This window comes from Physella acuta, unplaced genomic scaffold, assembly GCF_028476545.2.
Source record: "Physella acuta isolate Inbredline_101_S28 unplaced genomic scaffold, ASM2847654v3 ptg000292l, whole genome shotgun sequence".
Lineage (NCBI taxonomy): Eukaryota > Metazoa > Mollusca > Gastropoda > Physidae > Physella > Physella acuta.
Genome location: NW_026731811.1, coordinates 114,285 through 127,292, shown reverse-complemented (window position 1 = coordinate 127,292; position 13,008 = coordinate 114,285). Strand labels below are relative to the sequence as shown.

General features: G+C 33.2%; 2 protein-coding genes and 2 non-coding genes across 4 annotated transcripts in view; 3 read left to right on the top strand and 1 right to left on the bottom strand.

Annotated features, from left to right (window-relative positions):
• Positions 1-338: 338 nt before the first annotated feature.
• LOC131939765 (CBY1-interacting BAR domain-containing protein 1-A-like) lies at positions 339-6,067 on the bottom strand. Its single transcript, XM_059298253.1, has 10 exons — positions 5,963-6,067; positions 4,998-5,113; positions 4,262-4,386; positions 3,512-3,580; positions 3,203-3,304; positions 2,932-2,937; positions 2,589-2,693; positions 2,257-2,370; positions 1,988-2,164; positions 339-1,342 (listed from the first exon to the last, which is right to left on the bottom strand). The coding sequence occupies exons 1-10, from the start codon at positions 5,992-5,994 to the stop codon at positions 1,220-1,222; spliced, it is 969 nt and encodes a 322-aa protein (XP_059154236.1). The 5' UTR covers positions 5,995-6,067; the 3' UTR covers positions 339-1,219.
• The window catches only part of LOC131939763 (centromere protein T), a 25,905-nt gene continuing 18,956 nt past the window's right edge, over positions 6,060-13,008 (top strand). The window contains exons 1-4 of the mRNA XM_059298251.1: positions 6,060-6,211; positions 8,500-8,630; positions 9,224-9,452; positions 9,777-9,912. Coding sequence (XP_059154234.1) covers positions 8,511-8,630; positions 9,224-9,452; positions 9,777-9,912 — 485 coding nt within the window. The 5' untranslated portion in view covers positions 6,060-6,211; positions 8,500-8,510. The remainder of the gene's footprint in view (positions 6,212-8,499; positions 8,631-9,223; positions 9,453-9,776; positions 9,913-13,008) is intronic.
• On the top strand, positions 10,604-10,767 carry LOC131939778 (U1 spliceosomal RNA). Its single transcript, XR_009386469.1, has one exon. It is a non-coding gene; the product is annotated as a U1 spliceosomal RNA (small nuclear RNA).
• LOC131939777 (U1 spliceosomal RNA) lies at positions 12,095-12,258 on the top strand. The gene has a single exon (XR_009386468.1). It is a non-coding gene; the product is annotated as a U1 spliceosomal RNA (small nuclear RNA).

The following is a 13,008-nucleotide window of genomic DNA, read 5'->3' as shown; positions in this document are numbered from 1 at the left end:
TGAGGAAAAATAGAAGAGTAATAAATTGTATATGGCTTAATACATCTTAATAGTTTAACACCAATGCACGATATTGTTCAACTTCTAGGGCACATTTAGACAAAAGAATTTTTTTACAAAATGCCAATTCAAAATACTTTCATTATTAATTTAATGGTTTAAGTAAAATACTAGATAAAATTTTGATCACTTTAGTAAAACAAAAGAAACAGTTAAAACTTGTGTGAGAAAAACATTTCATATGCCAAACACTATCTAAAAAGTCCACACTGATGTGACATAATAAACTTGAAGATGAACGCTGCTGATATTATTTTTTTTAGCTGTTTCTTTTGTCTTTAATTTGATTTGATCATGAAAATTTGCACCAAGTAAAATAGTGTAGACACTATCAATAAATACATCAAGTTCTATGTATGGCATACATTCTGAGAAGTACTGGTTTTTTTAAAACTATTTTATTGTCAAATAGAAGTGTAGCTCAAATGCTACAAAAAAGCTGTTCAAACATTTTCAAACTCTGTTTCAGGAGAGCAAACTTATTGGATGAGAACCAATAGGTAGTCTCAGGACTCACACTGCAAGTGCAAAGATTCCAAAGATGTATTTGTTTGACATAGTACAACAGCATACTAGGAATATTTCTGATTATGTGATACTTTTAACACAAGGCTTTAAATTTTGCATTAATTTTGCCAACTTTAATATACAGGTAATGTATGCTTTTTAAAGTTAAATTTTAAAGAAATTCAATAAATTATCAATAAGTAATACCTAAATTAAAATAAAAATATAGATCATGATAATGAAACGTGAGAGATATATGATCGCAACATCAATAGATAGAATAAAAAATTTTTCAAGAAGTGACAATGACTTACTAACATGCATTATTATGAATACAGTATTTAAGAAAAGTATGGAGAGTAAGGTATACATAAATTTAGTATGTACAGTAAACTATGTAAACAGTATAATGCAACAATGTTACCACAGATATTCCAAAGACATAATAGAACAACTTGAAAAGGTGTGTAAAATACTAAATAAATGCTATTTAGGTAATCATGAAGTGGAGAGTTGATTTGTTTTATAAAGTTTGGATAAAGAAATGGATCTAGAATTTTAATTTACCGGTATCAGATCATTTTGTAAGTACACCATGGCAGGACAAAGTAATCAGATCTAAACTTATGGACGGATGCTGACTAATATAACATTATCTTTTTCTAGGGGGTAATTTATCATTTTCAGTTTCTTCTTCTTCCTCAGAATCATCTTCATCATCGTCGTCATCATCATCGTCATCATCTTCATCATCATCACTGTCATCTTGTAAATTCTGCAAACAATAATTAAATTGAGTAAACAAGCAGTTTAATTATTTATAAGCAATTCATTCCTGCTTTGATAAAAAATAAAATAAGCTACTAATTCTATTAATCATCAACACACCTCATCTAGGAATGTGGTTTTAATAATTTATAACTTAAGTTGTATTCATAACTGGATATTGTGGAGTAGAGCTAATAGAGACCGCCTAGTCAAAACAAAAACTTCATACACTATTTTTTTAAAATCTTAGACTTGTGTACAATTTACATTGCATTTTTAAAAAAATCAACTAGGGAGATATGGCTATTTATATTCATTAAATATGTTCATTATATAGTCCTATCCCTTTAGTCTATTGTCTATGAAATTTTTTTTTTAACCAGTAAAATAAAAAAAATGGAACTACATTTAGTTTCGGTATGAAGGCTAGATCATCAGATGAGATAAAGAAAGTAAGAAAATTTATTTTGCTTATAAGTTATATTTGCTAATCAAGCACTAGTACAGCTGTGTTAAAACTATTCTCTATCTAACTCAACTGTTAAATGTAACGTGCACAACTATTCGTTTGATAGATGGGCTCTTTGAACAGTTGTCTTGCATGTCTGGGCAGAGTTGACTATTACAACAGAATAGTGAGTAAACTGCAAACCTGTGGCGGAGTAATTTTTTTCCTTGTATCAACTGGAGTATTTTCCTTCGGGGCGGCAGGTTTTCTTGGCGTTGTGCTGCCTGCTGAGCTTTGCCTTGAATCAAGTGAAGCCTGTGATGCTGATCTGGCTATGTCAGACCGGATGGACCCTTTTGGCCTTAGTTGGTGCCTGAATTCCTTTAAAAATATGAGCAAGAATAACAATAATAATTCCCACCTCAATAAAACAAAAATGATGGATGCTTAATGGTAACTTTGCTAGATAATACCTCTAAGTCAGCCTCGGGATCAATGCTGTCCAATGTCTGAAAACACTGAGTATACAGCTCCAGTGCCTTGGCATGAAAATGCATTTCAATCGTCACAAATTCTCTAAATATTTTCTGAAAAGTAGTGCACCAGGCTTACACTTAGATAAAAGTTTACAAATCACAGCAGGTTATTTATATTTTTCATGAACAAGTAGTGTGATAATTTAAAAACAACATCTATTTATTAAATTCAGTAAAAAGTATAAATACTCTAATTGTATATTCATATATTTATGGCTTGAATTTTTATTTTTTAAATTTTAATAGGTTAAACTTGAAATGCTCTGTACCTTCAAATCTTTCAGTTTTTTCTCCTCAAATTTGTCTATTTGTTGTTCCAAATTCTTGCTACTCCTTGTGGCCTCAAGGCTGGCTTTTTGTAGAGAGTTCTCAAGCTGACAAAATACAGACATTAAAACATGATCAATGATGAGATACAATGTTGTTTCTCCATGAACAAAACTATTGAAACTACCTTTCTTCAGAAAGTAAAAATATAAAGTTATATCAGAATAAAGAAATAATTCTCAACTATAATTAAAAAAAAAAGAGTTGCATTTAATTTTTAAGTTATTATCAAATACACTGTTGCTCTGAGTTCTCAGAAGTCTTTTTGTTCAACAAAATGTATACCTGGCTCTGAGAAAAAAGTTAAGGAACAATTAATAATTTGTTTTTTTTTAACTACAAACACTTTTTTTTTAAATTATTATTTTAAATGTATTAAATCATCAACGAAATATTTGGAGTTCAACCACATTATGCAGAGATTTCTGAAAATACTTCAACACTAAAAAATCTGCTTGAAAGCCAAACATTAAATTATTTTGTTCTATCATAAATCAAACTGACACAATGAAAGAAAAACATTTAAATCCCAAATTTTACACCAGAAAAAGGATACTATCTTTTGTCGGTCTGATGGGTGTTTACTCCTGGTCATGTCAAGCTTTTTCTTTTGGCTGATCTCTAAATCAATGGCAGCAAATGATGATTTTATATCATTCTGTAAATAGGTTAATGAGTGTTGCTGTTAAATTCAGGCAGGTAGTTAAATTTCTGTTAAATTCAGGAAGTTGGTTAGTATAAGTATGTTGTTGAACAGGAGTATAACTAAACACATGACAGTAATAAATAGTAAAAATATGTACAGTGAAACTGGTTCAACTGTATAAATAACACAACATTTACTAGAATAAATTATAAATGTTACCTTTGTTTGTTTACAAAGCAAACCATAATTCATTAGTGGTGTGATTATCTTCCCTTCTAGCCTTTTCACCTAATAAAAACAAAACATTGACAGAATTCTTGAAAGAGCTGTTCTTAATTCTGTTAAACAACTAATAATATTTTTAAAGCATGATTTCAGCTTCAACTTAAATTAAAATACCTCCCTCTTCTCCATTCATAGTTGTATGTTTACGTGAAAAAAAAAATTCATTTGTAAACCTTTCCAAGGTAAAAAAAAAAACACTACATAATTATGAAAGACATAGTTTGTAAAAATGATAACATTTTTATGCTCAGCAAGCCTATAGCAGCTAAAGCATGCTAAAAGTACCATGAGGCAGGTGAAGTAGAGTTCACCTGATTATGTAACCTTGGTATATGAAGCAATAGTGTGGACCTTGCTTTCCCTAATGTGATTCAGGTACCCATCAAAGCTTGGTGGTCAGGGACATCCTGCTGACCCAAGTCTAGGATTAGAACTCTACCATTTGACCAAGCCATCCAATAAAACATGCTAAGAATATCAACTAAAGATCTCATCACTCTAACACAGACCCAGGTAATGAAGTGTATCTTCTATCCTAAATACATGCTATTATTACACACACATTTTTTTACAAGCAATAATATAAGCAATTGTTAGCAATGATTCATTAAAAAATAATTAGTGAGAAAAAACCTGAATAGACAAGTATAGATTAATAAATATAAACAGAATTCAAATCCTTACTTCTGCTTCTCGATAGTCTTGCACTGCTGATAGACTTTCTGCAAATTTGGACATGCCAGTGCTCAGGGTGGGATTCCATTTTTCAAACTCAGAGAACTGCATTAACTCTTTAGCCATTAAATCACCTGCAAGAGGAAACAAATGATTAAATAACCCATATCAGGCTATTCCTATGATTTATGCTGGCTGAAACAAGAGAAAAATTGTGGTATTTTTTTAATTAATGTAGCTGGTATTGATTATAGCATGTTGAGCGTTAGCTTCTCAATATCATAGAATAATAAATGGAACATTAATATTTATATTGAACAAGTAAAAATGAATTTAAAAAAAAGTAAATAAAAAACACTAAGAGAAAATGAACAGGGCATATATAAAAAAAATATAAACTACTTTTTAAAATTACCACAACATTTTATCTACTAGTTACAGCTGTTTGTTTTACTTGCAAATTACTTTCACACTAAACTAATCATTTTAAGAAGGTATGCAAGTAATTATAAAAAATAAATTGTTACACATTGCCCCACTTAAAAAAAAATTTCAGCATGTATTTTTATATCCCAGTAAAAATCAGTTTATTAATTGTTGGATTAAAGGCATTGCATTTCCTTTTTACATCAAAATCAAAATTTCAGATTGAGCATAAAAAATTAATGACGGGATTGTAAAAAGGCAATTTTTAACCCAAAAACTAACAATCAAATAACCAAATAATGCCAAATAATATAATGACCTTTGTCTCGAAGTCTTGCAGTTTTACGTGTGTATGATGAAGCAATATCGCATAGTTGACCAAGGTGTTCCTCAATGTGTGTAATACGATCATTTACTACTTTTGACTGGTTTTCACTGTAAAAAAAATAGAAACAATTATTCAGCCAATACATATAGTTAATGAAAAAGTATCTTTTAAAATCAGTTTATTTCTTATTAATATATTTATTTTTAAATATATTTCTTTTTAAGGAGAAAGCTTGTTTATATTATTGTTTTGAGTTTATTATTTAACTCATGCAACTAGCTCACTAGTTGGTTGAGGCCAAGCTGGGGCTCGTTCGGCCAGGCAATCAATGGTGGGTCAATGCTAAAGTAAATATAATTATACAATATTATGAATAAGGCAGTACAGGGGCTAACCGACTGAAAGGACATTGTTTATATTATAGTTCTGAGTTTATATTTAACTCAATGCAACAAACCTGCCAGTTGGTTGAGGCCAGGCCGGGGGGGACGTACTGACCGGGATTAAAAATCAAAGGGACGACTCGAAATATTGTCCGAGATTAGTTTGTACTAGATCTAGTATTAATTTAGTTAAGTTAGTATTAGGCCTATTACTTATACTCTAGATTTATCGAAACTTAATAGGGGCCCTAAGCCTAAATACTAAATAAAATAAAAATTATCAGGCCCTAATAGTAATTTTATTAGGCCTAATTTTAAACTAATTTATATTTAATTATTAAATCAACAGTAGTCATGAGACCTAAAAATTTAAAAATTCGTGTTGTAGCTTGTGAATTTGAAATATGTGTCGAGCAAACGAGTCCCAATCAGACATCTAATTAAGTAATTGAACCACCATCGTTTAATGATGTCAGTGTTCAGTAGCACATATGGGTATGTATAAAGTATATTCTTAGATCTAATAATCCCATAAATATCATCATTTATTTAGATCTAGATCTAGATACAAACCTTCGATGAATTTCTGCTCCAGATCGACTCATTTTCGTTTTGTTTACAATGGAATCCACTTCGCAGTCCTCAGCAGTTTAAAAACAAAAATGTTTGTCTATTTAAAAACAAAATGACGGCGCCAGATGACAGTATCACTATCACTAGATCAACTTTTCTAAATCAGCTAAAAAGAATAAAACCTGTGACAATACTTTTCGATTATCAAGTTGGAACACACTATTAGATCAATCTATAGATAAAAGTTGAGTAAGTATTAACTAGATCTAGATCTAGAGATCTAGATCTAGAATCTAGTAGTACAGTCTCAGTCAGGTCACAGTCTGAGTACTCTGACACTGACAGACTAGACGTCACTAGAGAGTAGAGACTCTGAGTCTGTGACCCGACTTGTCTCACTCAGCCCAGCAGTCTCAGACTACTCTGAGCCTGACTGTCAGACTGTAAATAAATTACAAAAAGAAGGTCAAGCAGCTACATAAGGCTAAGTAGTAGCTTGCTAGATCTAGCACTAGTCACTAGTCTAACACTACAGATTACTGACACAAGTTACTTGAGTGAGTCTACTACTAGACTGCACTACTGGTAGGTAGGTAGATCTAGTACTGCAGCTAGACACTACACCAGCAGAGAAGCTAGATCAGCTGGAAATTGAGATCTAGATCTAAATAATAGTGTAATAATTATTAATTGGCCGATTCTAGCTGGAATAAGATACGCATGCGATATGCATGCGCAATGGAGAGAAACTACGACTTGCCTTAGCTGCGATGTTTTCGATGGTACTGCGCATGCGTGTGTTTACAACCGCAGAACCCTAACACCAACCCTAATCCTATCCTTAACCCTATCCCTAATCCTATCCCTAACCCTATCTCTAATCCTATCCCTAACCCTAGCCTTAATCCTATCCCTAATCCTACCCCTAACCCTCATTCTAGCCCTAACCCTAGCCATAGGTCACTGCGCATGCGCAGAGCTATCTTTTGCCGACTAAGTGGAGACATTGGCGAGAAAAATCTTCTTCCGAGTAGACACTTCGTTATTAATTAGCCTACTGAAAATCCAAAGGAAAAGACACACAAAGCAACCAGTCTGAAAATCCTTGTTCCTTACTATAATTTTTTAAATGTTTTATGGGGTTAATCTACGTTGCTTGAGATTAATTATAATTAAGTAGTCCATAAATGTAGTCCACGGGTCGGAGTGTTGGGTTGGGTAAGTACATGGCTGGTAACCGAAAGTCTAGAGTTCGCACCCTCAGGCAAATGAGGCTTGTCAGCTGTATACAGGTAACACCCTTTCACTTTCAGCTGTGTGGAGAGAAGGGCCTGAAACATGGGCAACATCTGGCTCTTCTCCGCTTAGGGCCCAGGCTTTGTGTTTGGATTTCCAAAGCGCATTCATCCATTGGTCTATTAGACTTAGGCTATAGAGCCATTAACCTAGATATAAGTTGTTAGATACCATAGTATATAAAATGTATTAATTGTACAGAAATCTTATTTTTCTATAAGTCATAAGTAATCAGTCTTAAGAATTTTATAACAATGCAGTTATTTTATCTGCAAAGGAGTTTTGATTAATAAAAGCACTTAAATAAAACAGTAGCGTAGCGAGGGGGGCGGGGGGGGGGGGGGACATATGTCCCCGGGCGCCGACCTTAGGGGGCGCCAAAATGGGTTGGAAAAATAAATTGAAAGGTTGAGGGGGGTGCAAATCAAAAGTTTGTCCCCGGGCGCCGGGAAGGGTGGCTATGCCTCTGAAATAAAAAGAGTGCTTTTCATACCACCAAATTCAGTTGTTATTGGTAAAATACAATCTTTTTTAATAACTCTGTATTAAAATAATAGCACTGGAATATTTTTTTGAATAAAAAAGAAATTATTAGACTACCAGTAGAAAATTATTAATAAGGCCATTGTTACCTATTAATATGAACCATAACACTAACACATCATAACTTGTGTTAGCTATTTATTTCCTACATACAAGGGAAAAAGAAAGCAAACCTTAAGCTCTAACTACTCTCAAATAACTACGAATTTAAAATTACTGTATAGGCATACATGTTTTAACAATTACTATAAAGTATCTTGTTAGTTCTGACTTGTTTTTAGCTTTGACTTCAGCAATTGAAAAGATTGAGTAGTCATCATTTATGTGCAATTACTTTTATATATGCTAGCTTTAGTCAGATACTTAAAAGAGCTGAGTGAAGTCTTGGATTTCTTATGGTCTTGCACATGGTTAGAGAATTCAAGACCATGCCGTCTTAAATAAGTCGTCTGGACTCTGCCATTTTGTCGGCATCCTTTGAAAAGTTATATCATCCATCAAACTGAATTTTGTCTAGATTAGAAACGTTAATTTTATTTTTGTTGTTGTATGACATGTATTAAAATCTAATTATAGAATAGCCTTTCACTTTTCACATAATTGATTACGCTATTTAACACTATTTAAAATAAGATTATAAGTTATAAAACTTACTTTGTTGAGGCCTAACTGAAAATATTTTTTAAATTAAAATCTAGAGCAAGTAACAATGAGAAGATCATTTCGCACACCCATACAAAAACTTCCTTTGGACAAGTCTCAGAAATCTGCTAGTAAATCTTTTGTTATACCACCAGACCAGACAGAAATGGAAACTCCGAGAACTAATGTAAGTAACATTCAGCTTCACTTTTAATCTGTTAATGAGAAGGGTGCCTAAAGTTTAGATACAAAGCTGTTTAGTAATGAATTGGCCAACTTATAAAAACATGTATCAAGCAGATATAACTTTATGCATTCATTGCTAAACAGCCTCATATCTAAACTTTAGATTCAGTGTTTATTTACAAAAAAATGTGTAATCTCTGTCATTTATTGAATAGAATTGTAATTGTTCAAATTTATTTATTAAATATGTTGCTAAGTCTGTATTTATTAAAATATTTTTAACCATAAAACTTGTCAGTCCAGATTTTTTCAGGGAAGTCACTTATATATATATATATATATATATATATATATTGTTTATGACGGACACTTAGTGGGATAATCAGTTAGGTCATTTGAAACTTAATTGATTAGCTTAGCTAAAATGTCTAACAATTCTTAATTTCTTATTAATATTTAAAATATGTTGATTTTATAAAATAATTTTTAAAATTATAACATTATAAATAATGAAACTAACTTTCAGTGGTATTATGCATTGGCTGAAATTATGTAATTAATTGTATTTCAAGAACAAAACATTTGTTTTTCCAGATTGAAGGACTTCTCTCTGTTGCTGAGACTGAATCAAAAGTAACCAGATCTTCTCAGAAACCTGGTAGAAGAACATCAGAAAGATCTAGCATAAACAAAACGTTCAAATCACCAAGTTTATCTAAAGTCATTGCAAAGAGGAAGTCTCTCTCTAGCAACACTAACACATCATCACCAGGCAGCAAACTTACACCTCGCACAAATATTTGGAATCTATTAATGAACTCTGGTAATTTTGTTTTCAAATTTAAATATCTTTTCTTTGTGTATCTGTTGGTCTTGGCTTTGGATTCTCAGCCATGCAATTATTCAATAAGTGTTGTACAGCTTAATACGTACTTAAATTTTTGATATTGCTGGTCAATAAAAATAACAAATATAACACATCAATTTAATATATCAGTGTATTGCTTACTCATTTGTAAATTAGCTTGTAGTATATAATGAAGAAATATATTAATACTCATGATTTCCTAATACAACATTAATGACTTTTAACATATTAACTGTTAGATGGTTGGTACATCTTTATCTGCTTTCTATTTTTACGAAGATAAAGAACAGACCCCAGTAAATGGACGAGGAGATATTGAACCTGTTCAATTTAGCGGATCTCATGTTTCAACAGTGGAGTTTGGAAACTGGGGCCAGCAAGTTACCCTATCACCTTTGAATATTTCTCCTTCAAGGTAATTATTGGCTTATTTTTAAAATTATTTTCTTACTTTTTAAAAATATTAATCTTGTATGTTCAAGCATTGAAAAGTAATATTTTATTATCTAATACATTTGTGATTTCATTATTTAAAAAATTTGATTAAATAGCATGCTTTAATTTATTTAGGACATTGACGTGCATAGTAACATTTTATTACAGTCTTAATCTTGGAATGTCTAGTCTTGATTTATTTTTCAACATAAATGCTCCTTATTCTCAATGGTTTTATCAATTATTTTTTTGTACACAAAATTATTTTTTTGTTGAAGCGTAGATCGAAATCGCTGCATTAGAAATGGATCAAATCAGTCGCTCATACAATGTAGCTCCGATCTCTTAATATCAGTACGCATTATCGCGTTCGGCTTGTTTTAAAGGGAGGCTAGCACAAATGTAAACGATCAACAAAGGGAAGCAACCTTTGCTGCCAGTTTAATTCCAAACCATTTGAACTGTATGTCGCAGTAATAATTCTTTTAAAAGGATTTGCGCTTTATCAAAGTTTGACAAAATTTCTGTAGTACATAATTGCAGACAAATCGAATACCATCACTTGGAGGGATGTATTTGATTCGATAAAAGAGTGAACCATTCAGAAAACGAAACACCATAACATTCTTGCGATGGCCGCTGAAAGTGGTGAATCGGCCGCTTATTCAAGCATACTTACCTGGCACAGGAGGCACCTTGATCAGCAAGGAGGTCCTCCCAGGGCGAGGCCTGCACATTGCACTTCGTGTGGGTTGACCCCTGCGATCACCCCAAATGTGGGTGACTCGGGTGCGTAATTTTTTCGTAGGGGGGACTGCGTTCGCGCTATCCCCTGTAACAAATGAAATGTAAAGATCGGTAGCCTCTCATTGTCTCGAAGCATGTTCCTGGTCACGATGGTACATCGTCCCATTATGGCTAGAAATGTATTTCGAAGGCTCCAACCCTTAACCCCACATGGTATACACACGCTTTTTGAAATTTTTAACGCTACCTAAAAATCATTTCAAGTGTACGCTAGAAACGCTAGAAGTAAGGTAGAAATACTAGAAAACCAAGCTGGCTAAAATTCAGTCCAGTCCAATGCCAGTGTTGTATTGGGAAAGTCCTACATGAATACCAGTGACAGTCTGTATAGAACTTCAAATTTAAGTCATCCTTTTCTTGTTACTGGCTCCAAATGTACTTTTCGTCTCTACTCATGAAAACTCTTACACCTTTGAGCGCCCAACGCTTTTACTGAATGGAAAAAGTTGGCTTGATTTTCTAACTTTACCTGCATTTAAAAGCGTACTGTTATTACAAAGGTGTATTTATTATTTATTTTGTTTTTTTGTTTTTTTTAAAATTCTACGTTTATTTAAAGTAGGTACTTTTCTTTTGCAAAGACACAAATAGGTAGCTTAAATTTAAAAATAAAACAATAAAGTAACCTACTTTATTTTTTCCCACCCCGAGTTGAGCATTATTGAGTCAACTTTCCTCGTGACTTTAAGACATAGCCAGTTAACTCTTTTAACGACGCTGATATTCAGTTATGAAAAGCATTCAACATGAGTATTATGTGCCCCTTCTTAAGATGTCTCGTCTAAAATGTTTGTAAACATCAGTCGTGAACTCCATATCACCTGGCTGATCGTGATATTAACTCTGTTTTGTTATTGAAACTTGTACTTTTTAACATGAATTTGTAATGACGAATTGAAGATCTCCTTAGATACAAAATGAGATCTCGTTGCCTTGTCATCGGAAATGAACTTTTCTTGAAGCGTAGATCGAAATCGCTGCATTAGAAACGGATCAAATCAGTCGCTCATACAATGTAGCTCCGATCTCTTAATATCAGTACGCATTATCGCGTTCGGCTTGTTTTAAAGGGAGGCTAGCACAAATGTAAACGATCAACAAAGGGAAGCAACCTTTGCTGCCAGTTTAATTCCAAACCATTTGAACTGTATGTCGCAGTAATAATTCTTTTAAAAGGATTTGCGCTTTATCAAAGTTTGACAAAATTTCTGTAGTACATAATTGCAGACAAATCGAATACCATCACTTGGAGGGATGTATTTGATTCGATAAAAGAGTGAACCATTCAGAAAACGAAACACCATAACATTCTTGCGATGGCCGCTGAAAGTGGTGAATCGGCCGCTTATTCAAGCATACTTACCTGGCACAGGAGGCACCTTGATCAGCAAGGAGGTCCTCCCAGGGCGAGGCCTGCACATTGCACTTCGTGTGGGTTGACCCCTGCGATCACCCCAAATGTGGGTGACTCGGGTGCGTAATTTTTTCGTAGGGGGGACTGCGTTCGCGCTATCCCCTGTAACAAATGAAATGTAAAGATCGGTAGCCTCTCATTGCCTCGAAGCATGTTCCTGGTCACGATGGTACATCGTCCCATTATGGCTAGAAATGTATTTCGAAGGCTCCAACCCTTAACCCCACATGGTATACACACGCTTTTTGAAATTTTTAACGCTACCTAAAAATCATTTCAAGTGTACGCTAGAAGTAAGGTAGAAATACTAGAAAACCAAGCTGGCTAAAATTCAGTCCAGTCCAATGCCAGTGTTGTATTGGGAAAGTCCTACATGAATACCAGTGACAGTCTGTATAGAACTTCAAATTTAAGTCATCCTTTTCTTGTTACTGGCTCCAAATGTACTTTTCGTCTCTACTCATGAAAACTCTTACACCTTTGAGCGCCCAACGCTTTTACTGAATGGAAAAAGTTGGCTTGATTTTCTAACTTTACCTGCATTTAAAAGCGTACTGTTATTACAAAGGTGTATTTATTATTTATTTTGTTTTTTTGTTTTTTTTAAAATTCTACGTTTATTTAAAGTAGGTACTTTTCTTTTGCAAAGACACAAATAGGTAGCTTAAATTTAAAAATAAAACAATAAAGTAACCTACTTTATTTTTTCCCACCCCGAGTTGAGCATTATTGAGTCAACTTTCCTCGTGACTTTAAGACATAGCCAGTTAACTCTTTTAACGACGCTGATATTCAGTTATGAAAAGCATTCAACATGAGTATTATGTGCCCCTTCTTAAGATGTCTCGTCTAAAA

Bases quoted from the DNA above. Each gene is read 5' to 3' on its own strand.
- LOC131939765 (XM_059298253.1), bottom strand. From the start codon at position 5,994: ATGAGTCGATCTGGAGCAGAAATTCATCGAAG. The intron at 4,387-4,997 runs GTCATTATATTA...TTCCTCTTGCAG, and splicing joins TGCAAGACTTCGAGACAAAG to GTGATTTAATGGCTAAAGAG. The intron at 2,371-2,588 runs GTACAGAGCATT...ACTACTTTTCAG, and splicing joins AAAAACTGAAAGATTTGAAG to AAAATATTTAGAGAATTTGT.